This window comes from Sus scrofa, chromosome 11 (genome assembly GCF_000003025.6).
Source record: "Sus scrofa isolate TJ Tabasco breed Duroc chromosome 11, Sscrofa11.1, whole genome shotgun sequence".
NCBI lineage: Eukaryota > Metazoa > Chordata > Mammalia > Artiodactyla > Suidae > Sus > Sus scrofa.
Window position 1 is genome coordinate 354,870 of NC_010453.5, and position 27,203 is coordinate 382,072.

Below are 27,203 nucleotides of genomic sequence, written 5' to 3' on the forward strand. Positions count from 1 at the left end.
AAAGACGGCCGAGGTGGAACAGCTCTTTTTGGTGCCTCACAAGGACCCCAGTGCTCACCTCATTTATGACACTCCTTTGACTTGAAAGCGGCCCAAAAGTCTCATTATTTTTCAAAATGTGTATCCTGTGAGACAGTCACAATATCCTCTGCTTTTTGTGAGTATACTTTATTCCTTTTTTTTTTTTTTTTTTTTTGGTCCTTTTAGGGCCGAACCTGTGGCACTTGGAGGTTCCCAGGTTAGGGACTGAGTCAGAGCTGCAGCTTCCAGCCTACACCACAGCCACAGCGACGTGGGATCTGAGCCGGGTCTGCAATCTACACCACAACTCACTCCCATGCCAGATCTTCGACCCACTGAGCAAGGCCAGGGTTAGAACCTGCGTCCTCATAGATACTAGTTGGGTTCGTTGACTGCTGAGCCATGGTGAGAACTCCCTTTTATTCCTATATTTTTATTCTAATGTAATATGTGGTACAGCATTGCTTATCGGTTGGATAAATGAGTCTTTTACCATACCCAAGTCTTCACTATTAAATTAAGATTATATAAATGTTCACCTGTAGCCTAGGTAATGCTCACAACTGCCCAGTGAGCCGGAAGGCTTCTCAAAATCCATTACAAGGTAGAAGGGGTGGAGGGAGGAACTGCCGGACAATGAACAGTCCAGCCTCATCAGCTGCTCCTGTCCTTGTTGTATCTTCAAGTATTGCTGTAGAGAAAAATCAGACTAGGAGCTCCCATACAGCCCCAGATTATGCATCCTGATATAATCCTCTATGCCATCATAGGAAGCAGGAAAGCTCTATGACATCATAATTCAGGGCCCATGCTCTGGAGACAGGCAGGCTCTGGATCAAATCCCACCTGGATGCCTCACAAAGAGCTTTGCATTCTTTGGCAGCAGCCTCTCAGGAACTGTTCTCATCTGCAAAATGGGAATAATAATAATACAATCACGCCTCCCTATCCACAGGTTCCACATCTTCACATTCAACCAAAGGAGGATGGACAGTTCAGGGGGAAAAAGTTACAGAATTTCCAAAAAGCGGAACTTGAATTTGCTGTGCACTCAGAATTTTTTATATAGTTTTTACAATTATTTACATGGTATTTACATTTTATTAGGTATGCGAAGTAATCTAGAGATGATTTAAAGTATAAGGAGGCTATGAGTAGGTTATAAGCAAATTATATACCATTTTATAGGAGGGACTTGAGCATCCAAGTGACACTGACAGCACTTGTGACTTGAACTTAGAACCCATGTGCCAGGATGGGTTCTAGAAACCGTGTGCCGGGACTCGAGTCCTGTCAGAACCCGGATTGGTACTTGAATCCACAGTTTTTAAATTAGAATCACTTACCCTGTGTCTGGACTTCCTGAAGTTCAGGTTCGTTGTGTCTCAGCGCCAAGGAATTCAGTGAGAGACAAAGTGATGGGCAAGAAATAGATTTGTTAAGATAGGATGCTTGTGAGAGATGCAAGTGGGCAGCAAGGAGGCTCTGCCCTGAGGATTCAATGGGCTGCAGTTTTATAATCCAAGGGCAGTGGGGGTGGGAAAAGACCGCCTCTTCCTCTTTCTTCCAGTAGTAGCTCCAACTTCGTATCCAGTAAGAGAGTATTTGACCCTCTAAGGTCAAATTAGGACTGTCAGGGTGCTTATTCAAATCAGCAGAAGGGTGGTCCTTAACCTCCTGCCCTTGGTCTGAACTTGAATGCCTGTCTCACCCCATCTCCCATCCAATGGCCTGAAGCACATCTCAGGCTCTCCACGAATCGAGCAAGCCTGCCTCGTTCTGATGGCATTCTTGGGCAGTTGTTGACGTAGAGTGATCTCCCAAAGTCCCCCGGGTCTCCCTGTCTGCCTGTAGTTCCTGAAGGGACTTCCGCCACTACCTGTGCAACTCTCCCGCTCCACCCTCATCCCAAGGACTTTGCTGTCCAGGAGTTCTGGAACCAGGCCCCCATGGATAGCAGGGGACAACTATGTCCTAGGAGTGACAAGAATATTAAATTAAACAGAATATATGTAAAAACTTGGCACCCACCATGTGGTAAAAATTGAATGAGGAAGAGTCTTAATTTTAATTGTTTGGCTGCACCCATGGCATATGGAAGTTCCCAGGCCAGGGACTGAATCCCAGCCACAGCGGCGACCTTCACCACAGCTGCAGCAACACCAGATCCTTAACCCACTGCACCAGGCCGGGAATCAAACCCCCACCACAATGCTGGATCCCAAACCCGCTGTCCCACAAGAGAACTCCTTGGTTACATTTTTTGAAAACCACTTGACTAAGGTATGGTTGACATACAAAAAGCTATATATTGGAGTTCCCGTTGTGGCTCAGTGGTTAAGGAACCTGACTAGTATCCATGAGGACGCAGGTTCGATCCAGAGGCTCAACAACTTGACTCCGATTGTACTGGGCTGTCACGTGGCAAGCCCAGCAAAACTGGGTTCAGTATCAATCTGGTATGAAATTTTCAGAGTTGAGAACTTTTCATGGCTCAGCTAGTGGTTGTGGTAGCAGCTTTTTCCAGAAAGGACGGAACTGCAGGCCAGGCTGAGGAAGGACCCCCCCAAGTTGAAGTCGCCTGGGTTAGAAAGGGTGACTCTAGCAGGGTAGGCAGGTATGCGTGGAGATGCAAGTACCTGGCTCTAAGCAAAGGCAAGAAAGCCACAGCCCACTTTACCTGTGGGAAAGAGAGTTCCTCACCAAGGCCCCAAGCCTCAGATTTATAGAATTTCACCTCGGGAGGAAAGTTTCTGGAGTTCCCTTCATGGCGCAATGGAAACGAATCCAACTAGGAACCATGAGGTTGTAGGTTCGATCCCTGGCCTCACGTGTGGGCTAAGGATCCAGCATTGCCGTGAGCTGTGGTGTAGGTCGCAGAGGTGGCTCAGATCTGGCGTTGCTGTGGCGTAGGCTGGAATCTGTGGGTCTGTTTAGACCCCTGGCCTTGGAGCATCCATATGCCACTAGTGTGGTCTTGAAAAGCAAAGAGAAAGAAAGTTTCTAACAATGTTCATGCCTAAAGACAGCCTAAAAAAAAAAAAAAAAAGGAGTTCCTGTCGTGGCGCAGTGGTTAACGAATCCGACTAGGAACCATGAGGTTGCGGGTTCGGTCCCTGCCTTGCTCAGTGGGTTAAGGATCCAGCGTTGCCGTGAGCTGTGGTGTAGGTTGCAGACGCGGCTCGGATCCTGCGTTGCTGTGCCTCTGGCGTAGGCCGGTGGCTACAGCTCCAATTCAATCCCTAGCCTGGGAACCTCCATATGCCGCGGGAGCGGCCCAAGAAATAGCAACAACAACAACAACAAAAAGACAAAAAGACAAAAAAAAAAAGTTCCTGTTGTGGCTCAGTGGGTTGACAACCCAACGCAGGGTGCTCCCAGATTGCATGCTCTTTAGAGCAATTCTTTGCTGTTCACCCTATTTTATTGGTAAAATCACTGGCTGTTTTATTGTTTTAGGTCAAGAAGTTAAAATACCATAAAAATCTCCTACCTTGTTTCAGGGCCTTTCTCTGGATGTGAGAGGCAGGGGCTGGGACCTGGGACCCTGTAGGAGTGCTTACATGCATGCGGACAAATACCTCCCTGAGCGACAGAACTACAAAGAAAGTAACAATACTTGGATGCATACACAGCTGGGGTCATTACGAAGAGCAAGATACAAAGGATCATTTCAGCGTCTGCAGGTGACCTCTGCCCCGGGCACTACCAAGGGGTTGGCCAGACCGCCTAGGCTCCGCCTCCTGCCACACCCACTGCCCTGCCCCGCGCTCGCTCCCGGGAAGGAACCAGCTCACCCCTCCTCCCGGCGCGAGCAAAGGCACTGGTACCCGTCTTCCATCCTTCCCGCTGCAGCCCAAGTCCCAGAAACGCCTTGCCTGGATTTGTCTGGCCTCCTCAGTTTTTACTGACGAAGGAGCCCAGGGCCCAGCGTCTACAACCATTTACATCTGCTTGTTTACCGTAAACATTTGACTATCTCCCAAATTCTGATAAGGTAGTTTCTGACAGTTTGTGTCAATTTTTTAGAATGTTTGCGGGGAGGGACAGACCCTGTACTATTTTTGCTGACGTTACTTAAGCTGATTCGCGCAACCCTATAAGGTAGGGAGCGATGATGAAATGGGGGCTTTAGTAAAGTACCTTGTCCCAATCCCCTGGGAATTAAAGAGTAGCGTCAGGATTCGAATCCATATCCTTTCTACACCTTTTTTATTCCCATTTTATTCACCGTTTGGAGAATTTTGGTATTTCCCATTACTCGACCTCCGACTCGGTGAATCTCCTGCCCGTCTTCTCTGCAATGACGGATACGTACTTCTAACTCCTTAGAAACGCTACCGCGAACCTCAAGCTCTGAAAGTCCTCACCTAAAATCATGATCTTACCCCTCCTGCCCTGATCCCAGCATCTCTCGAAATTGGCTTCTTTCCCGCTCGCGAAAATTACCCTTCATTCCTCAGATAAATGTCAGCACCATCCATCCACTTTTCTCAAACTCCAACTTTGGAGTCCCCCTCGTTGGCCAAATCCCGCCTGCAAGGCGGAGCGTTGGACGTCCTGAGCCCCGGGGCCGATCCAGGAAGAGAAGCCCGCGCAGCCCCGCCACGCGCGCCGGGAGCTCGGAGCGGGCGGTGCGGGGCTGGGCCCGCCCAGGGCGGCGCCCGGAACCCGGGAACCCGGAGCCGGGAGCGCCGGGAAAGCGGAAGCATCGGGGCGGGCAGCGCCCGAGGTCAGCGCCGGAGACGCCGGACCCCGGAGCCCGAGAAGCCAGAGCCAGGAGCGCCCGTGTTCAGCGCCGGGAGAGCCCGGAGCGGGACGGATCCTCTGGCAGGTGCGTGGGCGCCGCTGGGTGACCGACCTGTCGGGCTGAGCCGGCCCCGCCGAGCGGCCGGGTGGAGCTGCCGGGAGGCGGCCGCGCAGACTGTCCGCAGAGGGACCGGGCTCTGCGCTGAGATCCTCACGGCGGCCGAGGGCCTCGAGGCGCCCCGGGCAGGAGGAGCCCCCAGCCCCTCTCGCCGCCCGCGCCCCCGCCGCCGCGCCCCGCCCGCCGCCTTTGACCCCCAATCCCCACGCCGCTCCCCGCGTGCCCCAGCCGCCGTGTCCGCAGCGCCCCCCGCGCGCTCCTGCGGGGACGTGGGCGCGTCCTCGTGCGGGTCGTCCTCCCACGGGGGTTAGGACCCCTGCGGCACCCGGGTTCCCTGACGCGTCCCGAGCTCGCGAAAATGAGCAGGTGTGGTAAAATCTGTTTCTTGTTTCCGATATGGTAACAGCCTTTCTTCCGAAAGTTAGGTTTCAGAGAAAGATAGTTGCAAAATGCGGTATTTTGATTTATAATCGGGGACTGTAATCTGACCTCGGGAGTAACCAGGAACACGGTGACGAAAATATGGAAGGTGCGTGTTGGGGCCAAAGTTGAAAACCTGGAGATGAGTAAACAATGCCCGCGAATGTCCTAAAGACTCACGTAGGGAAGGGTAGGAAATAGCTTCGAGAAAAACGCGCGACCTTTGGATGCTGGATTACAAATTGACATAAACGTAAAAACCGTTCACGCGTGGTGTTAAAACAAAGGGGAAGGTCAGCCAGAATGCGTGCATCGCAGATTCTTTCCTCGTATTTGACTAGAGCATTTACTCAGCAAGCACAGATTAGGCCCGGTCTGTGTGTTTAGACCTACAATATGCCCCGAGGGTAGCAGAAATACCAGAGTAGGTGGCCTTTGCTTTTTTCAGGGGTTTAGGGAGGTTCTGTATTACTTCCATTTGAGCCCAGATATGCAAATGGTGTCAGAAGGCTGTTTTTAGAATCCTAGACTTTAATGGATGCTTGAAAGGGTTTTTAGCCAGCAAGCATTTGTTGAATGCCAACTGTGTACCAAAAGTGGTCCAGATTCTAGAGACAGGAAGATAAAGAAGGCACAGCCCCCGACTCAGGATTTCCCCCGCCCCCCGCAGCTACTGATAAAGTTGCATGGTTACAGGGAGCGCACGCTGGGGCGCCGGTGGGAGGGCAAAGCAGGGCCGGAACCGAGCCGGGGGGCTTTCTGGGTGGGGAGACCCTGAGACTCTCCCAGCGGAGGAAATGCCTCTGGTAGAGACGCGGGATTGGAGGCCGGAGCCGCCTGCTCCCAAGTGCACCAGCGGTTCTGGGGGAAAGGCCGCGACTGTGAGGGGCGCGCAGGGAGTTGCCTGTGTCCCCGCGGAACCAGGCCTGCAGGTGGGAGGCGCGGAGCGCGCCGGGCAGAGCGAGCTCCCGCGGAGCAAGAGGAAGCTGACCTGAGTAGGCAAGGCTTTGAGAGGAGGAGAGACTGCGGCTCCGTCTGCCGCCGGTCGGGGGCTGCGGGCAGACAGCAGTCAGGGCCCACGTGAGGCTTCACAGAACTTATTAACACTGTCTTTCCTGCTCTCGCGGCCTCAACTGCTAAGAACGGCCCGGGATTTATGCTTAAAACCTTTCTACTCTGGCTCCACAACCGTGTGAACGTACTTAATGCCATTGAGCTGTACACTTAAAAGTGATTAAAAAGGTAAATTTTATGTTATGTATTTTACCACAGGGGGAAAAAAAAAAGGCTTTGAAAAAACCTGTAGTGTTGGGAGTTCCTGCTGTGGCTCAGCGGGTTAAGAACCCGACTGGTGTCTTTTCCACCCCTAGCCTGGGAACTTCCATATGCCCTGGACGCAGCCCTAAACAGAAACAAACAAACAAAAACTAGAGTGTTTAATCCAGTAATTTCATTTCTGGGCATCTATTCTCAAGAAAGAGTGACAGAGATTGAGCAAAAACATGTGCAAACATTTTCCTCCAAATGTATAAGGGACAGTTTTAGATAACCAAATATCTGATGATTGGGGAAGAGTTAGGTAACACATAGCTTATGTAGCCACTGCAAACACGTTCAAAGAATATTTAGTGACACGAAAATTCTCATGAAAAGTTAGAGAAGCTAGCCACAAAAAAACTAAATGAACAATATTAATAAATAACATTTTATAAAAATAATTTAGGGTTACAATAGAAAAAATGTATTGGAAATAACAATTGATTACAATAAAAACATAAAAATAGTGGGTGTTTTGTTTTGTCTTTTGTCCTTTTAGGGCTGCACCAGCACCATACGGAGGTTCCCAGGCTAGGGGTCTAATCAGAGCCAGAGCCACAGCAACACCAGATCCGAGCTGCATCTGTGACCTACACCACAGCTCACCACAACGCCAGATCCTTAACCCACTGAGCCAGGCCAGGGATCGAACCTGCAACCTCATGGTTCCTGGTCGGATTCTTTTCCACTGCGCCACGATGGGAACTCCTAAAATTAGTGTTCATAATAATAATTTAGGGAGTTTCCATTGTAGCTCAGTGAATTAAGAACCTGACATGTCTGTGGGGATACGCATTTGATCCCTGGCCTTGCTCAGGCGATTAAGGATCTGGCATTGCTGTGAGCTGTGGTGTTGGTTGCAGATGTGGCTCAGATCTGGAGCGGCTAAGGCTGTGGCTCTATTTTGACCCCTAGCTCTCAAACTTCCACATGCTGCAGGTGTGGCTGTAAAAAATAATAATGATAATGATAATTTATAAAGTATTATATAGGAAAAAATAATATCAGAAAGAAATATCAAAATATTAAAACTAGGGTTTCTGGATGGAGGGATCATGGGTGCTTTGTTTCTTAAATACATGTGTGATCTATACACATGTACAAGTGCATGCGTGCATATGAACACATACATACTCAAGTGGGTAAACAAATCTCATTCATTTTTTAATTGAATCGTAGTTGATTTACAATATTGTGCTAGTTTCAGGTGTACAGCAAATTGGTTCAGTTATATTTTTTTCAGATTATTTTCCATTATAGGTCATTACAAGATATCGAATGTAGGTTCCCTGTGCTACACAGTAAATCTTCGTTCCTCATCTGTTTTATATGGAGTGTATCTGATAATCCCATCCTCCCAATTTATCCCTTGCCCCTTCCCTCTTGATAACCATTAAGTTCATTTTCTATGTTTCTGTTTTGTAAGTAAAATCACCTGTGTTATTTTTTAGATTCCACATAAGTGATACCATATAATCTTTGTCTTTCTCTAAGCTACTTAGTGTTAGCATCTCTAGCATCCCTATTGCTGCAGATGGCACTTTTTCATTCTTTTTTATGGCCAAGTGATATTCCATTGTGTGTGCACCACATCTTCTTTATCCAGTCATCTGTTGGTGGACATCTAGGTTGCTCAAGTCTTAGCCGTTGTAAACAGCGCTGCAATAAGCATTGGGGAGCGTGTGTCTTTCTGAATTAAAGTTTTTGTCTTTTCCGGGTATATGCCCAGGAGTGGGATTGCTGGATCACCTGGTAGCTCTGTTTTTAGTTTAGTTTGGTTTTGTTTTTCTTTTTTGGCCACCCCGTGGCACCTGGAGTTCCCAGGCCAGGATCAGATCCCAGCTGCAGTTTCCACCTGTATGGCAGCTGCTGCGATGCCTGATCCTTTAACCCACTGTGCTGGGCCAGGGGTCAAACCTGCATCCCAGCACTCCCAAGATGCACCGATCCGGCTGCGCCACAGTGGGAGCCCCTATTTTTAGTTTTTAAGGAACATCCATGCTGTTTTCTGCACCGGCTGCAGCAATTTACATTTCCACCAACAGTGTAGGAGGGGTTCTCTTCACATCACAGGTATAATTTTCATAGCATTAATGTCACCCATTTAATGGCACAGTTCAAAGATTTTTTTTTTTTTTTGGTCTTTTTTTGCTATTTCTTGGGCCACTCCTGTGGCATATGGAGGTTCCCAGGCTAGGAGTCGAATCGGAGCCACAGCCACTGGCCTACGCCAGAGCCACAGCAACGCGGGATCCGAGCCGCGTCTGCGACCTACACCACAGCTCACGGCAACGCCGGATCGTTAACCCACTGAGCGAGGCCAGGGATCAAACCCACAACGTCATGGTTCCCAGTCGATTCGTTAACCACTGCACCACGACGGGAACTCCAATATGTCTGCTTTTGATTTTTCTTGATTGTGATTAATTTACTTCGGGGGAGAAGTTATTGTCAAAAAGGCAAATACATAGTAATTTCCTAATATGTTAGGAAATTTAAGTAAAACTAAAAAGTAATACAATTTAAGGTAAAACTGGAAAGTAATATCATTTAACAAGAATCAAAATTATTTAAATTCTTTGACCTGCCACTGTTAAGTACTTTAGGAATGTTTTCTTTTTTCTTTTTCTTTTTATTAAGGATTTTTACCCTGAGCCTTGTCCTGCACAGGCCAGACATGTGACACAGACTGTCGCAAAAATGATGAGTCATTAGTTTTGTTTGTTGTCGTTTCTTAACTGTCAGAGAGTAAGAGCAGGATAGTTTAACCTGAATAGCATCGTCTAATATCTTTCACAGTTTCTATCAGCTTCCCATCTACACACAGTGATTATCATGCATCAATTTGAATGTAAAAGGCAGTCAGCACGGGAGTTCCCTTGTGGTACAGCGGGTTAAGGATCCAGTGTTGTCACTGCAACACCTTGGATTGCTCTGTGGTGCGGGTTCGATCCCTGGCCCGGGGACTTCCACAGGCCGTGGGCATGTCAACACATGTGAAGTTACTAAATATTAATGCTAAAGAAAAGCAGCGTTAAATCAAGGGATTCCAGTTTAAACAGACCTCATAAGAAACAAAAAATGCGAACCCCTAACTTGCTCCTCTGCTGGCCAGATACTGCTAGGTCCTGGGTGGGGCATGCAGATGTGGGGTTAAGGGAGGGCCTCAGGGAGGAGGAGCAGCTGGGTGAAGGCCCCCAGGGTTTGCCAATCCAGGGCAGGGGGAGAAGGAGGTGCTGGGATGAGGCCAGGCTCGGAGCCATGACAGAAAACTTGAATTTCATTCAAAATAGAATTTTCAGAATAAGGCTACTCATGCTTCAGTGCGGTGCAGGAGTGGGGAGACAGCCAGGGCTCTGCTGCCAGACGGAGGGCCTGGGACGCAGGGATGGGAGAAAGGTGTGGATTCTTGGGTGGAGTGGATGAGACTGGCAGCAGCTGCTGATGTGATGGTAGGTGCTAGTGACAGGTGCCGAGGGCAAGGGCTGACTGCAGGTGGCGGCCCGCAGCCCAGGACAGCACTCCTGCAAGGGCTGGCCAGGAGGGGCACAGTGGACTAGGGGGTTGTCTGCACACGGGTGGCCTTTAAGGCCTCGAGAAATGGACACCACTGCCCAGCAAGGGGCCTAGGATGAGACTCCAGCCGGGGGAGACCTGATGGTCAAGGGCAGGTGTGGCAGGCAGAGTTGGCACCGTGGAGAGGGACACCCACTTACTGACCCTCCTTAAACCAGTCACAAAGCACCAGCTCACTGTGAGCAAGCTGTTAGTCACGGCAGGTGCAAAACCAAATTAAACTCACTGTACTACTGGGTGAATTAGACCCAGTATCTCATCGTTTATTAGTTTATTAAATACATATAGTTCTTTCAATTCAAAGTGCGCTTCTTTTTCTTAGAAGTAATCCTTTTCTGTATGTGGGAATATATGACGGTAAAATAATTTCATGTGTGTATCTATGTATCTTTCCACCTAAACATAAAATGATTTTTAGGGAGTTTCTGTCGTGGTACAGTGGAAACAAATCCGACTAGGAACCATGAGGTTTCGGGTTTGATCCCTGGCCTCGATCGGTGGGTTGAGGATCCAGCGTTGCCCTGAGCTGCGGTGTAGGTCGCAGATGCAGCTCGGATCTGGGGTTGCTGTGGCTGTGGCATAGGCAGCAGCTGTAGCTCCAACTAGACCCCTAGCCTGGGAATCTCCATATGCCGTGGATGTGGCCCTAAAAAAAAAAAAAGTATTTTTGTTACTAATTGTTCAGTTTTTCTGCAGAGTCGCTTAATAGAAACCCACATAACTAAGGAATCTCTTTGAATTTATAGAATGATGTATAAAATTCATGTTTCACTATCATTTAATCTTAATTTTTAATTTAGAAATCAATGCTTCTGTATTCTTAAAACATGCCATTTGTAGCTGAAATCTGTCATGTTTTCACTAAGATGTATATCCTGAGCCTGTACAAGAGGATTTTGGCGTGTTACCAAATTAGTCATCAAGTTGGAAACAAGCATACATACTTGCAAGCTTGGATAATAATGTTCAGGGCTTGAAATGATAACATGACTGCAGTGTCTGTTTTTAAAAATAATGCCCGACCGTCCCACAGTTGGCATGTAGAACAATTTTTTTTTAATGGCCACACCCACAGCGTATGGAAGTCCCCCACCAGGGATAGAGTACGAGCCACAGCTGCGGAAAGCTGATCCTTTAACCCATTGTGCCAGCTGCTGCAGTCGGATTCTTAGCCCAGTGCACCAGAGCGGGAGCTCCTGCACATAGAGCAATGCTAAATTCATCGTCAATTGTATTCACTGAAAAAAAGAACCCTTAAAAACCATGACTTGGAATTTTTTTTTCCTGTAGGATGACCGTGGGCATCTTTGAAGATTGTACCTTCTGCTTGAAAGTCAAACACTTACCTCGTCAACAGAAGAGGAAGTTACAAACTGACATTAAGGAGAATGGTGGAAATTTCTCCTTTTTATTAAACGCTCAGGTATTTGCCAGTTGTATAAGAACTGTGTGATTGGCATGGTGGGATGCTGGAGAGAGTCGTGGTTAGAAGAGGCAGAGAACATTGGCAACAGGAGAAAGTCCTGGAAGGCGGGAGAAACGCAACTTTGCTAGCAGGTGCGGTGGGGGGGGGGGGCTGGAGAACCACCAGGAGAGGAGGCCGAGGGCTCTAGGGGAACCCCTGCCTGCCCCGTGGTTCTGATAGCTCTGGGGCACAGCCGCAGACTTAACCAGACGGAATTTCAGACCAGCTACGTCGGTGCTGGGAAAAGTGACAGCGCACAGCATCTGCGGAAAGCCCTCTATCTCCCTCGCCCTCAGGCCCACCCCAGCGGGACACCTGCCCCAGCGGCTCCCGGGGGCAGAGGGAGGGCTCACTGTGTCCGGGGGTTTTTGGACTCTTAGTTTTGCTCATTTAAAGGCCCAAGGAAGCAGCCCTCCCTCTCTTGGAATGAAGGGTAGGTCTGATGGTTGGGAAGTAGAATTTCACAGCTGGATGAAACCCTGACCGAGGTTAAGGCTCATCTCTTTTTTAATCTGCTCATCATAAGGAGTAAAAATCGAAGTCTGAAGCTGGACCCCAAGCCTGCAGACACAGGCCCGGGCCTGGGGCTGCGCTCCCTCTGTGGGCGGGCGGCCCCTTCCCCGACCACCCCACCGCCCTGGGCTTGGCCTGCCAGGAGCCGGCTTGGCCTGCAGCGGGCTGCGGGCTTCTCCGGCGTTTCCTATGTGCCTGTGAGCATCAGGAAGCGCCAGCTGACTCCAGTTTAGGCGGAACCTGTGTATTCTTCCCGCACCGCGCGGCCGGGCTCGCCGTCGCTGTGGTGGAACGAGGCCCTCGTCCGTTCGCGGTGCACCCTCGGGTAGAGCCCAACACCGAGGCCCTCGCGTCTAGAAACGCTCGGGAGCTGTGAGGGCAGCCTGTCGCCTGGACCTCGTCTTCCAGCGTCCACAATCGTTTGAAAGGTGCACACCCGCTGCGCCGACAAAGGAAGCCGCTCCATTCGTGACGGTGGGGAGTGACGTCCGGGGACCCGCGGAGAGGGAGGCGGCGAGCAGGACGCGCGCAAACGCGAGTCTGTGGCTGAACCCGAGCTGCGGGCTGGCGGGCGCAGTCTACGCAGAGAGCCGCTCCACCGCGGGGCAGCCGGGCAGCCGGGCCTCTAGGCCAGGGGCACGGGGGACAGCCATGGGGAATGACTTAACCTATGATCGCTGTTTTACTTTTCAGGTATTCTGCAGGGTGCAGACACTCCATATATTCACAAGTAACTTAATACAGTTATAAACTAGCACAGGGACATAAATAAATGATGAACCCTTGGAACCTCTCATTCCTCTCCTAGAGAAGTGATTACAGGTGCACATGGAGCCCAGCTCCGTTTACAGTAGGGGAAACTTGGAGAGAACCCCAGGCCAGTGGGGTGGTCACGGAAGGGGCCACCCACCCACAGGGAGGGGCAGCCTGACGTCCCAGGCACAGGCCTGGGGTCCAACTTCAGACCTGCATTTTTACTCCTTATGATGAGGTGATTTGTTGGCTGATCAATTAAGGACATCCGTATCCATCCTTTTGAAGAACCGCTGATTTCTCTTAACTTTCATGTGACACTAGAAGTTGCTCTTCGTAAGAATTTTAGAAATCTGAGAAAAGTTACTACAAACAGGGGTGAAAATGACAGGTACAGATAATTTATTTAAATTTTGTTTTTACCAATGCTTGATGCGGTGACTGTTTTTTTCTTAGTGCACACATGTGATCTTAGACAACGCTGATGTTCTGAGCCAGTATCAACTGAACTCTCTCCAGAAGCACCATATCCATATCACCAACCCAGAGTTTATATGGGAATCTATCAAGGAAGGGAAACTGGTGGACGTAAGAAATTATGACCCCTTAAAGTCAGTGGGCATCGCGCCACCTCCTTGTCAAAAGGCAAGCAGCTCCGGTAAGTATTTCTTTTCCTTCCTCCCTCCCTTCCTCCCTTTCGTTCTTTCTCTCTTTTCTTTCTTTTAAAGTCACACCTGAAGCATATGGAAGTTCCCCAGGCCAGACATTGAATCGGGGCTGCAGCTGCCAGCCTACACCACAGCCACAGCCACACTGGATCTGAGCTGCATCTGTGACCTATGCTCCAGCTGGCAACTCTGGATCCATAACCCACTGAGTGAAGCCAGGGTTCGAACCTCTATCTTTGTGGACACTATGTTGGGTTCTTAACCCACTGAGCCACAGTGGGAACTCCAGGTGTCTTTCACGTTAAGAACTTAATGTGCTAGAGGTGCCGTAGTGAATATTTTGGTTTGTGAACGTGTTAGAGATACAAGATTGCCCCCAAATACTATGAAAATAATTAGGCTTCTTATTATCTCAGAAAAGAGCGAGCAAACTAGTGAAATGTCAACAGAAAGCTACTTGAGCAAGAGAAATAGATTCTCAATATCCAGTTGGATTCAAAATGACCGCAGAAAACTGATAATCTCAGAAAGCGATGTGTAATTTTTAAAAATCTAAACAGCATTTTATCGCCTCCATAGGAAAGTTACCTTAGGTCAAATACAGCACATATTGCAATGCAATTTTACTTTTATTAAGCCACCGTTCAAGGCACAAATTTACACATTCTGTTTTTGTTTTCTTTTTTTTTTTTTTGGCTACACCTGCATCGAATGGAAGTTCCCAGGCCAGGGACTGAATCCGAGCCGCAGCTGCAGAAATGCCAGATCCTTAACCCACTGTACCACAGTGGGAACTCCAAACTCACACATTCTGTGTACGCTGTACATTTCTAACGAAGGCACGCTGGTCTTCCACTGACATTTGTCATATCTGGGTGAAAGATAGTCCCTTTATAAGACTTTTTTTTTTTTTTGGTCATGCCCACGGCATGTGGAAGTTCCTGGGCCAGGGAATGAACCTGTGTGATAACAGTGACAACACCAGATCCTTAACCTGCTGGGCCACAAGGAAACTCATCGACAAGACTTTTTAACATGAATCCCTAGCATAAAACCTGTGTACTCACCTGGAAATGGTTTAATGAGAAACCTAGTCAGCGGGCTTCCATCACCGCTTTGGATGACTTCAAGGCACCCATTTTATTGCATGTTTTGTTTTTAATGCTTCAGGGGTAGGGAAACCTGATAAGTTTAAATCCAGATACATTACCTGAATCTCCCAGCTACCCCCAATAAATCATAGATGAAAGCGGATTTCATCTGGTCCCAAGTAGCTATTACTAGCAGTTTTTGTTTCCAAGCAAATGAGCAGAGTAAGATCACCCACATTTTCTCCACTGGAACGCACACCAGCTAAGCTTCACCTGCACTTCGGGGCTCAAGTGTTCCTGCCTGTCTGAGCTGCGGGGAGATGCCGTCCTGTGGGCTCGGCCGTGTGAAAGAAGCCAGAGAAGCGGCTGTTCGTCATGCGCGAAGGGACCCCAGCATCCTGCGTCTCACGCCGGTCACAAGTGACATCCTGCAGCAAGTGGCTGGCCTCTGAAAAACCCTCAGAGGCGGACGAGTCGTGGAGAGACTCTGCTCCCGTGTTGTCGGAGAAACACCCACCTCCCACGCTCAAGAGGAAGTTTGCCACCATTGCATGGGGCTCCTCACAGAGTGGACCCCAAGGGCGGCTTGCAGACACCATCCCTGTGTTTCTCGGGGTCATCGGGGTGATGTTTAAGTCCTTAGAGGCGTTGCTCACAGAAGGACCATGGTCACCGTCACTCCATGCGTGAAGGCTCGTTCACCCTCTAGTTTCCCGTTGAACCCAGAGGAAAATTAGTCATTTTCACCAGGTTGTTTGGCCGTAATATTAACTGCAAATGTAAATGCAAAAAGACATGTAGTTTCTTCCAGGCCCTGAAATTATCCTACTGCCAGATCCTTCAGGAAAGCAGACATCCAGCAAAGGGCAATTGAAATTCAGTCCTTGTGATGCCCCCACCAGCCTAACGCGCTCACGGTGAAGCCACGTTCTCCCGGCGAGTCTCACACACCTGCATCGAGAGCGCACGCGTGTCCTTGAGATTCTTTGCAAGCACTTCGAGCATGACCTCCACCCCCGACAACTGAGACACCACGTCCCCAGCGCAAAAAAGGCAGTGGTGTCCGGCCTCATGTTACCCTCGTCACCTCCAGTGTGGTCTTCTGCGGGGCACGTAGGTGGACGCAGAGAAGGGACGAGGATTGGGCCGAGCTGGATTCAGCAGCAGCGGCACATCTTGAGCCTGACGGTGGCAGAGGCATGTGGACGCTGCCAGCACCCCAGGTCCAGGGCACGTGAAGCACTGAACCTGCAGTCTTGGCGGTGGGGGAAACGGTGTGGTTTTTTCCACTTGATCTCGTCGCCACATATCATGATTTTCACTCCAGCTTTTGCTGCAGATTTTACCTGAGATGCGTGCAAGAACTTAGATAAATTATGGTTTCTGAAGATACACCAGTTCTTACACTGGAGCCATTTCAGTTGGTTTTTTGTTTTGTTTTGTTTCGCTTTTAATTTTTTTATTTTTTTTGTCTTTTTGCCTTTTTCTGGGGCTGCTCCCAAGGCATATGGAGGTTCCCAGGCTAGCGGTTGAATCAGAGCTGTAGCCACCAGCCTATACCACAGCTATAGCCACACAGCATCCGAGCTGCGTCTGCCTATACCACAGCTCACGGCAACGCTGGATCCTTAACCCACTGAGCAAGGCCACGGATTGAACCCGCAACCTCATGGTTCCTAGTCAGATTCGTTAACCACTGTGCCACGATGGGAACTCCAGCCATGTCAGTTTTATTGGAGCCAGCAAGTCCAGTTCCAAGGGCTGCCCGATCCCAAGCCACCTGGAGTGGAGCCCACCTTACCTGAGCCACTTTGCTCTGCTGTGGACTGTATTTCTTCACAGCCTTTCCAAGATCCCTCCCAAAAAATGCCTTTTTTGCTGTCAGCGTATGTTCACAAACATAGTTATCGATAGCATTTCCAAGGTTCCTTCATGCAGCAGGCCAGCTGAGCAGTCTGCATCACCCACAGATCCTTCCGTCTCTGCCCTATGGCACAAAGCCAAAAGTCACAAACCAGGAAAAATAAGAGACAGGCCGCCACGCCTTCTGTCTGGGTCCTTGGAATATTCAACAAAGCGGACAGGTTAGGAGGTGAGGCCGTGCCGTCTGCTGGGTCCCCAGGGTGGCCTCCACCTGGAGCTCTCTGTGTTGCCACTCTCCACCCCGGCAGCTGGGTGCTGGGTCACAGAGTTCACCTGGAGGTAACAGCCCAAAGCGTCTTCTCTTTTTTGGCAGAATTTTACAAGAGGCATGTGGTTACCTTGCGCAGAAATACCCAAGGTGCCTGGGCCCTGGACTATGGGGACAGCCTGGGGACATGTCTGCACACACACCAGCCTCCCAGGGGCCGAGGAGGGAAGGCAGGCCTGGGTCGTCTCACCAGTAGAAACAAATCACCCAGAGTTCCCGTCGTGGCGCAGTGGTTAACGAATCCGACTAGGAACCATGAGGTTGCGGGTTCAATCCGTGGCCTTGCTCAGTGGGTTAACGATCCGGTGTTGCCGTGAGCTGTGGTGTAGGTTGCAGACGCGGCTTGGATCCCGCGTTGCTGTGGCTCTGGCGTAGGCCGGTGGCTACAGCTCTGATTCAACCCCTAGCCTGGGAACCTCCATATGCCGAGGGAGGGGCCCAAGAAATAGCAACAATAACAACAACAACAACAACAACAACAAAGACAAAAGACAAAAAAAAAAAAAAAAGAAAAAAAAGAAACAAATCTCCCTATAAACCCAAATTGCAGTTTGGAATTTGGTCAAAGCCGAAGTCGTTGGACACAGAGAAACGCACCCCTCATCAGTCATATCAGAAGTCAAGCAGTTCTTGGAGTTCCCACAGTGGCGCTGTCGGCTAAGAATCGGTCTGCATTCGATCCCTGGCCTTGCTCAGTGGGTTAAGGATCCAGTGTTGCCGTGAGCTGTGCTGTAGGTCGCAGACGTGGCTTGGATCCCACGTTGCTGTGTCTCTGGTGTAGGCTGGTGGCTACAGCTCTGATTTGACCCCTAGCCTGGGAATCTCCATATGCTGTGGGAATGGCCCAAGAAATGGCAAAAAGACCAAAAAAAAAAAAAAAGAATCGGACTGCAGAGCTCGGGTCACTGCAGAGGTGCGGGTTCCATCCCCGCCCTGTGTAGTGGGTTGAAGGACCCAGCGTTGCCACAGCTACAGCAGGGTCACTGCCGTGGCTCAGATACATTCCCTGATCCAGGAACCTCTATATGCCTCTTGGCCATAACTTAAAAACAAACAAAAAATGGTTCATGTAAATCAAATCACAATGTGATATTGCCTCAAACAGGTCACAGTGGCCATCGTAAAAAACTCAGCAAATAGGAGTTCCCGCTATGGCGCGGTGGAAACGAGTCAGACTAGGAGCCATGAGGCTGTGGGTTCGATCCCTGGTGTCACTCAGTGGGTTAAGGATCCAGTGTTGCCGTGAGCTGTAGTGTAGGTTGAAGACGCAGCTCCGATCTGGTGTTGCTGTGGCTCTGGCATAGGCTGGCGGCCACAGCTCCAGTTGGACCCCTATCCTGGGAACTTCCATATGCCGCAAGTACAGGCCTAAAAGAAAAAAAAAAGAAGTATAAAAAAAAAAGTCAACAAACAAATGTTGGAGAAGATAAACTGTTGGTGGGAGTGCGAATTGGTGCCATCACTATAGAGAACAGTACGGAGGTCCCTCAGGAAATTAAAAATAGAGCTACCGTATGATGCAGCAATCCCACTTCTGGGTACATACCTGGAAAAGAGAAAACCTCTAATTCAAAAACATACATGCACCCCAATGTTCATAAAATATGAAAGCAACCTAACCTAAGTGTCTATTGACAGATGAATGGATAAAGATGTGGTGTATTTATATGCAATAGAATACAACTCAGCCATAAGAAAGAATGAAATTCAGCCATTTGCAACAACATGTTTGGATCTGGAGAGTATTATGCCCAGTGAAATAATTCAGATAGAGAAAGACAAATACTGTATGACATCGCTTAAATAAGGAATCTAAAAAAAATTAAATGAGTTTCCACTGTGGTGCCAATGGGATTGGCAGCATCTCTGGAGCCCTGGGATCCAGGTTCGATCCCAGACTGGCACAACGGGTTAAGGATCTGGCATTGACAGAGTTGCAGCATAAGTCACAGATGCAGCTCCAATTCGACCTCTAAAAAAAAAAAAAAGATACATTGTACAGCACAGGGAAATATAATCATTATTTTTAATAACTGTAAATGGAGTATAATGTATAAAAATGTTGAATCCCTATGTTGTACACCTGAAACGAATGTAATATTTTAAATCAATGATACTTCAATTTTAACATTCAGACTGTTCTGTTTGTTTAATTGAAGGATCGTTGATTTACAATGTTAAGTTAGTTTCAGGTGTGCAACAAAGTTATTCCATTTTTTAGATATATATTCTTCAGATTCTTTTCTATTATAGGTTATTGCAAGATATTGAATACAGCTCCCTGTCCTATGTAGTAGGGCCTTGTACTCAGTTCTGATAAATATTAATTCATAATAATATAATAAGCACATGTATGTGTTAGATGCCGCATTTAGCAATAGAAATAGAGCTTTAGCAATAGAAATGTTTTGGTATGGTGCAGCTTCTTTAGACAAATGATTACCCAGAAGGGCTGGTGTGTCAGACGTTCTAGCTGTTGGCAGCTAAAACAAAATAAGCCCATAGTCAACCCCTTTTATGTTGAAAATATCTGTCAACATCCAGAATAATCCAGTCAGATGCAGAAGTACAGCAAACACACTGATGGCCTTTGAAATCCTGAGAGCGTAATTAGAACTGGAAAGAAATCCTTGCATTAAAAGTTGTTCCTGGGAGTTCCCATTTTGGCTCAGCTGGAACAAACCCAGCTAGTATCTGTGAGGACACGGGTTCGATCCCTGGCCTTGCTCAGTAGCTCACAGTGTTGCCGTGAGCTGTAGTGTAGGTCACATATGTGGCTTGGATCCGGTGTTGCTGTGGCTGTGGTGCAGGCCGGCTGCTGTAGCTCCGATTAGACCCCTAGCCTGGGAATCTCCATATGCTGCTGGTGCGGCCCTAGAAAAGGCTGATAAGTAGAGATAATTTAAGGACACCTTAAGAAACAGACTAGCATGGGAAATATGACCATATTTAAGAATCTTAACAATTCCAACATTTACATTTACCTACTTTTAATAAATGTTTAAACGTGTTTTGTTCGTTTTGATTCTAGAAGTGAAAACCGATGATCCATCCCTGGACAGTCACCCGGAGAAGGACGACGTGGCCCTCACCGAGTAATCTACTTCCGGTCCCTCACACTCCAGGCGTTTGCAAAATGTTTTATAAACCTCAAGCCCAGTATCAAAATGCTATTAGCGCATCAGTATTTTTGAAGTGTTTCGATTGGTCTTGCTTATCTAGTCTTTATTAAGCTTTTAATCTATTAAAACCTACTTCAACTGCTATAGTGATGATACTTTTTATCTTGTCAGTATTATGAGATTAGGTGGGATTGTTGGCTTGATTTTAAGACAGAAAAACCACCGGCGATGAGATTCGGGCAGTCTGCTTACTCGGTTGCCTTACAGAACAGCCTTCAGAGTAAAGCCAGTTCGTTGCTGTCTACTCAGTATTTTTTTAAATAGAAATAACACAGCCTCCCCAAGTGAAGGATGAGTCTACAGTTCTTTTCAGCTTCTAAAGCATCCACACCCCAACTGCTGTATTAATTAGACGAAACGTTTGGTCTTCCTTTACCTGTTAATCTTTGTGTTAAAAGAGAGAACACATACCAAAATTAAAATTGTGGCACAGTGAAAACAATCCAGCTAGGAGCCATGAGGATATAGGTTTGATCCCTGGCCTGCTCAGTGGGTTAAGCATCCGGCGTTGCGTGAGCTGAGGTGTAGGTTGTAGACGGGGCTTGGATCCCGTGTTGCTGTGGCTGTGGCGCAGGCCTTTGGCTACAGCTCCGATTCGACCCCTAACCTGGGAACTTCCAAATGCCATGAGTATGGCCCTAAAAAGAAAAAAAGAAAAAAACAGAGTACATATTATGAGAACTCTGACAGCTTTAAATCATTAATGAATTAATTACTTTATTTTAAAGGCAAGTTGACCATCCTCCAGAGAGGCGTGGGCCTATCTGGATTGACCAGCCTCTGAGGGCCAGAGCCCAGAGAGACTCGGGCCTCCGGGTGTGCCAGGCTGTGCTTCAGCACGCTGGCCCGTTTCTCTTGCTTGTGCCCGAAGCCACCCTGACCCACCGTGCAGACACGCACAGAACTGGATCAGAGCTCTGAATGATGCAAAGGGGGAATCCAGCTCATTCCACAAGACCTGTTAACCGTTTTTAAAACCTCTAAGGTGGCATTAGGGACATAGGACATATTTCGTATAGAACTAGGAGATCTACGAGAAAATTTTACGAAAATTCGATTTAGTCTAAAAGTCCATTTTAATATTCAAATTTTATTCTACAAATTTCAGGTTTTCTACGGAGAATGCTGAAATTCCTCATTTTCCTCAAGATTTCGAAGTAGCAAAATATAACACCTTGGAAAAAGTAAGAGTGATTTCTATTTGGGGGGAAAAAAGGAGAGTCTTGGGATTATATTTCCTGTTTGATAATTTTCTTGTTGTTTTGAAAAATGGTGCATATTCTGAATAAATATTCCTTAATATATGAGTTGATTTTTAGTAAAGAACATTTTTATGTTTAAAATTTAATTTTTTAATATTTTTGTTATAAAAGAAATGCAGGCTTATGATAAAAATTTAAACATAGGAAATCTTAATATGACCTTAAAAATAAAGGTACTTCTCTATGGTATTAACAGTTTCTTGTATTTTATTTCTTATATCTTTTTTTTTTAAATACTTTTCTTTTTTGGACCACACCTACAGCACATGGAAGTTCCCAGGCTAGGGATCGAATCAGAGGTGCAGCTGTCAGCGGATACCCACAGCCACAGTAACGCGGGATCCAAACCACATCTGGAGGTTGCAGCAATGCCGGATCCTTTGCCCACTTGTCAAGGCCAGGGATCGAACCCGTGTCGGAATGGATACTGATTGGGTTCATTTCCTCTGAGCCACGATGTGAACTCCGGTTTTTTGTATTTTAAAAGAGTGGATTCAACACACAGTATTTATGCTACAGTGAATTTCCACTATTCTTCATTAAAAAGAAAAACAAAGCCCTTTTTCTCCAGTATCATACAAATGCAAAATAACATCAACACTCAAAACCTGCTCCATTTGGGAGTTCCCATACTTCCCAGCATCTCTGCAGCACCAGGACACAGGTTCAGTCCTGGCCCCAGAACAGTGGGTTAAATGATCCAGGGTTGCAACTTTGGCTCAGATCTGATCCCTGGCCAGAAAACTCAGTAAATCCATTTACCACAGGGAGGCCAAAAAAAGAAAAGAATTGTGCTGCATTTGGAGTTCCCTTGTGGTGCAGCAGGTTAAGGATCTGGTGTTGTCACTGCTGTGATGTGGGTGCCATCCCTGGCCTGGGAACTTCCATATGGCCCAGACATGGCCAAAAAAAAAAAAAAATTTTTTTTAAAAGAGATGCTCGGAGTTCCCGTCGTGGCGCAGTGGTTAACGAATCCGACTAGGAACCATGAGGTTGCGGGTTCGGTCCCTGCCCTTGCTCAGTGGGTTAACGATCTGGCGTTGCCGTGAGCTGTGGTGTAGGTTGCAGACGCAGCTCGGGTCCCGCGATGCTGTGGCTCTGGCGTAGGCTGGTGGCTACAGCTCCGATTCGACCCCTAGCCTGGGAACCTCCATGTGCCGTGGGAGCGGCCCAAGAAATAGCAATAGCAACAACAACAACAACAACAAAAAAGACAAAAGACAAAAGACAAAAAAAAAAAAAGAGATGCTCCATTTGTACTTTTTAGATATTTTAATAAAATGTAACTTGAAAATAACATTTCCTCCATGATCAAGAAAATATGAAAAGTGGTACAGTTTAAACATATGCAGATATATCTATAGCAAGAATCCTGCAAGGAAATGTAACAAAATGTTAAAAGCGGTTATGTATCCGTAGTATGATTTCAGGTGATTTTTATTTTTCTATTTACTTTCCATATTTTCTAAATTATATCTGCAAATAAACATGTATCAGTTTTTTTGATTGATCGATTTTGCTTTTTAGGGCCACACCCTTGGTGTATGGAGATTCTCAGGCTCGGGGGCCAATCAGAGCTACAGCCACCGGCCTACACTGTAGCCCCAGCAACTCGGGATCCGAGCTGCATCTGTGACCTACACCACAGCTCACGGCAATGCCAGATCCTTAACCCACTGAGCGGGGCCAGGGATGGAACCCACAACCTCATCATTCCTAGTCGGATTCGTTTCTGCTGTGTCACGACGGGAACTCCTGTATCAATTTTGTAGTCAACATTTTTAAGTGGCACGTGTGGTTATTTAATGAGCTCAGATGTGACAGGACCACCTGTTTTCCAGGTGGGGCCGCAGGGAGGCTCGGAGACGGCGGTGGTGGAGCTGTGGTGCACGGGGCCGCCCGGGGAGCGCATCTTCCTGACATCTGCTCGCTTCCTCCTCGCCGACGGCACACAGGTAGGGTCTCCCTGCAGCAGCGTGGGTTCCCGCGTGCTGGTCCGCTCTGCTCACGGCTCATGTCCTTACAGGGGCCAGCGGAGCCAGCCGGGCTGTGAGCTTTTTCTTTTAGCTGGTGAACAGTTTTGGGAAGTGGGAGATGTGTTCTTTGGGGCCGCGGAGGTGAGGAGTGGGCTGGGAGGGGTTCTCAGCAGAGGAGAACCTTCTGTGTCCTGAGTCCCTGACGGCAACTTTCCCGGCGTTTACACCTGTGCAGACCATCCCTTCACACACGTCCTCAAGCACCTGCTCTGTACCAAGCAGGTTCCTAGAGGCCGGGACCCAAAGGTGAAAGACTTTGTGCCCCACGACTGAACAGCTCCTGAAAGGGGGATGCAGTGTCGTTGGGCGGGAACAGCAAGGAGGGCAGTTCAGAGGCCATGACCTTGGCCTGCTCAGTGTCAAGGCCATGGTTCCTAAAACAATCAGGAGGCAAAAATCAGCACAGAGCCAATGCCTCAAGTTCACGTATCCTGCAGCCTCTGACATGTGTCGTCCGTCCAGACTTTCAGGAGGAAACACCACCTCCTCAGCGGGTGTCCTCACAGCCGTCCACTCCGGCTCCCGACGCTGCTTGCTTTGCCCACTCGATGCGAGGCAGGAGCCCAGGCGTCTGCTAACGCCAGCCTGGCCTGGGTTCAAAACGCCATCAGGCAAGCGTGGGTCATGCGAGCCGCGGCCCTTAGAGCCCTGGGCTCCGCTGCCACGTGACCTCCAGTCCCGGCGCCGCTTGCTGACGAGGGGTCACTGCGGCCCAAGCGGTTTGGCCTCCTGTGACAGCTGACATCACACCTTTACCCGGGGCCGTGGAAGCAGACAGCAAAGGTTAATCCAAGGTCAGATGTGTCCAAGAAAGAGAAAGGGTCTTATTACCCTTTTACCCCAAACACGTACACTGTATCTTGTAGTGCATTTAGTTGTGTGGGTAAAAGGGAGGTGAGGTCAAGTTGAAAACCCCGGTATCACGCGTTAGAGTGTCTCCTTCGCTGGAAAAGGAAACCTCCGCCTCAGCCCCACTCGTGCTCCTCGGTGAGTCTGCTCCGACCAGAGGACCGAGCTGGGCGGCTCAGGGGCTCCTCCAGCTGCCCCCTCTCCTTTAGTAACCCATGTGCATGGAACCCGAGCAAAATCAGGCAGAACCCCGGCTTCTTCAGGGGAGTGGCTTGGACGTGGCGGGTGCCCCGCAGCCACCAGCACAGACGGGTATCAGTGCTGCACGCGGGTCTGGCCAAGCCGCCATGAGGACCTTTGGCCACTCTCGGTCCAGGGCAGGGTGTCCAGAGGCCTTTGTGTGTCCAGGGGCTCGTGGCCTGCCTTCAACACCACCTGCCCCTGTGCCCCTGCCTTTCTCCTCACTGGCGGCTGTCCTTGTGTCTCCAGCAAGCCTCACACCTGCGGTATTTTCTCTCCTTCCCTTCCCCCAGTGTTTCTCATTTCCAGAAGGCTAGGAAGCCAGACTTCACACCTAGTTCAGATAGTATGTAAAGCAGGAGCGTGTGGGAGTTCAGAGGGTGTGTAAAGCAGGAGCGTGTGGGAGTTCAGAGGGTGTGTAAAGCAGGAGCGTGTGGGCTCTGACTGGATTTCCAGAGACTCCCATACATCCAATGTGTCTTGTCTTTTTTGTTTTTCTTGTTGTCGTTGCTGTTTTCTAGGGCCACACCCACGGCATATGGAAGTTCCCAGACTCGGGGTCTAGTCGGAGCTGTAGCTGCCGGCCTGCACCACAGCCACAGCAACGCCAGATCCGAGCCGAGTCTGCAACCTACACCACAGCCACAGCAATGCCGGATCCTTAACCCACGGAGCGAGGCCAGGGATGGAACCTGCGTCCTCATGGTTCCCAGTCGTTTTCGTTTCCACTGCGCCACGACGGGAACTCCCAATGTATCTTTTCTACCTGCTGCGCCTGCTCAGGCTTTCCCCCAGCTTTCAGGTTTAGGCTATTTCGTGACGAATTAAAAGTGTAATTCTTTGAAAACGTGGGATTCTAGACGCCTTTATGGCAGGGAGCTGCTGCCTTATTTGTGTTCCTGCTCCCCGTGGTACATAGCAGGCGTTCAGTAAAGAGCATCTTAGTTAATAAGTTACCGCCTCCTCGAACCCTAACGCTTTGCTGCCTTTTGCAGACGAAGCGGCTGTTCTCTGTTCAGAAAAGCTCTGAAGACGCGAGTCAGCGCTATGAGCGATACGTGGAAGAGCTGCAGGAACAAGGGTTTCTGCTCCGAGAACATTTTACACCCGAGGCAACCCAGTTAGCATCCGAAAAACTGCAAGCAGTAAGACCGACCTCTGCATGGTGTTGCGTTATTTACCCAATGCTTTTAATAGCTGCCATTGCTTCCTGACCCACAGGGAACGGGCGGGAGGTGAGAGCGGAGCTGAGAGAAGGAGAGGGGCGCCCACAGGGGCCTGGGAGCCCACTGGGGTCTGAGTTCTGGGATGGGCCCCCCCTCCCCAGCTTCCTTCTGTGTGGCCCAGCCTGGGGTCGTGGTCTTTTTTTTTTTTTTTTTTTTTTTTTTTTTGTCTTTTTGCTATTTCTTGGGCCACTCCCACGGCATATGGAGGTTCCCAGGCTAGGGGTCTAATTGGACCTCTAGCCGACAGCCACAGCAACTCCAGATCCGAGCCGCATCTGCAACCTACACCACAGCTCACAGCAACGCCAAATCCTTAACCCACTGAGCAAGACCAGGGACCGAACCTGCAACCTCATGGTTCCTAGTCGGATTCGTTAACCACTGCGCCATGACGGGAACTCCTGGGGTCATGGTCTTTAACCCTTAGTGCCCCTGGCAGGCCTGAAGCTTAGTGTGTGAGGAAAAGGGCCAGAGGAAAAGCAACTCGGGAGTAAAAGAGAGAAGCGGAAGGGGACAGGTGTGCGGGGAGGCGGCGGGGCGGACGAGGGGCCAGGGCTCCACCGTCGCGCTCTCAGGGCCTCGAGGGCTGTTCCTTTGCACACCCCTGTTCACCTCGGCTCTAAATACACCCCCTCACGAACGCTCTCTGTGCTGTTGCTCTGTTATCTTGTCGTGGCAGTTGCTCTTGGAGGAGGCAGTACCTTCGAGTGCGCTGAGCCAGGAAGTGAGCGGTTTGGTGGAGATGATTTGGGCAGAAGCTCTGGGCCGCCTGGAGCACACGCTGCTCAAACCTGTGAACAGGATGAGCCTCAACGACGTAAGTCGAGTGTCCTGGAAACTGGAAGTCCTGCCCAGAAGGGTCAGTCGTGGGAGCCAGCAGCTGCGGGTTTGCGGGGGCCTGGGGCTCGGGGCTCCGGGTCGCCCGCCAGGGGCTCAGACCCTGGTCTGTCTCACGATAACTTAGGGCCTCGAGGAAGGGCGGACACGCTCGCAGCCCCGGAAAGAGCTTCCTCCTTACGTACAAGTGAAGGAGCAGCTGAAGAAGCTGTTCCCGGTGGTACAGCTCGTACCGTGCACTGTCGTCAAGACAATACGGGCCATTTCCCCGGTGGGGTCACCTGATGCACTCCGGAGAGTAAAGGGGTTCCTGAGGTCAAGTCCGAAAAGTGCAGATTCTGGGGGGGTCACTCCTGGTCTGACCCTGACCACCTTCTAAATTTATGTGAAAAGACCTGCCAGGATCCCTGTCTCTGCGACACGGATGTAGGAACATCAGTGCCCAAGGCTCCCCTCTGCTTAAGGACCAGTGTGGGGCTGAGACGCCTCTTCAACAACGCCGGCTCTGTCCGCGTTGGTGTCCCGGGCAGCCGGGAGCTGTCGGGCACCTGACTAGGCCTTGTTGTAACTTATAACATATGTATGTATGTGTGTAACATATTGCTTATAGTTATAGCTTAGACCCTGTTAGGCCGGGGCCTTTCCTTTGCTGGATTATCAGGATGCATTTATTGTATTTTTTGTCTTTT

General features: G+C 49.1%; 2 protein-coding genes across 3 annotated transcripts in view; one reads left to right on the forward strand and one right to left on the reverse strand.

Annotated features, from left to right (window-relative positions):
* The window catches only part of CENPJ (centromere protein J), a 68,261-nt gene extending 65,210 nt beyond the window's left edge, over positions 1-3,051 (reverse strand). Inside the window, exons 1-2 of one of the 2 annotated variants that reach the window (XM_021065416.1) lie at positions 1,368-3,051; positions 561-712 (exon numbers count right to left, since the gene is read on the reverse strand). The gene's annotated coding sequence lies outside the window, so the exon portion shown is untranslated. Of the gene's footprint in view, positions 1-560; positions 713-1,367 lie in introns of those variants that run through there. The other variant, XM_021065414.1, reaches the window with a different exon arrangement.
* The window catches only part of PARP4 (poly(ADP-ribose) polymerase family member 4), a gene marked incomplete at its 3' end in the record, with an annotated part of 72,722 nt that continues 50,152 nt past the window's right edge, over positions 4,634-27,203 (forward strand). Inside the window, exons 1-8 of the mRNA XM_021066005.1 lie at positions 4,634-4,855; positions 11,492-11,624; positions 13,389-13,590; positions 19,914-19,977; positions 21,173-21,248; positions 23,168-23,281; positions 25,447-25,596; positions 26,357-26,494. Coding sequence (XP_020921664.1) covers positions 11,493-11,624; positions 13,389-13,590; positions 19,914-19,977; positions 21,173-21,248; positions 23,168-23,281; positions 25,447-25,596; positions 26,357-26,494 — 876 coding nt within the window. The remainder of the gene's footprint in view (positions 4,856-11,491; positions 11,625-13,388; positions 13,591-19,913; positions 19,978-21,172; positions 21,249-23,167; positions 23,282-25,446; positions 25,597-26,356; positions 26,495-27,203) is intronic.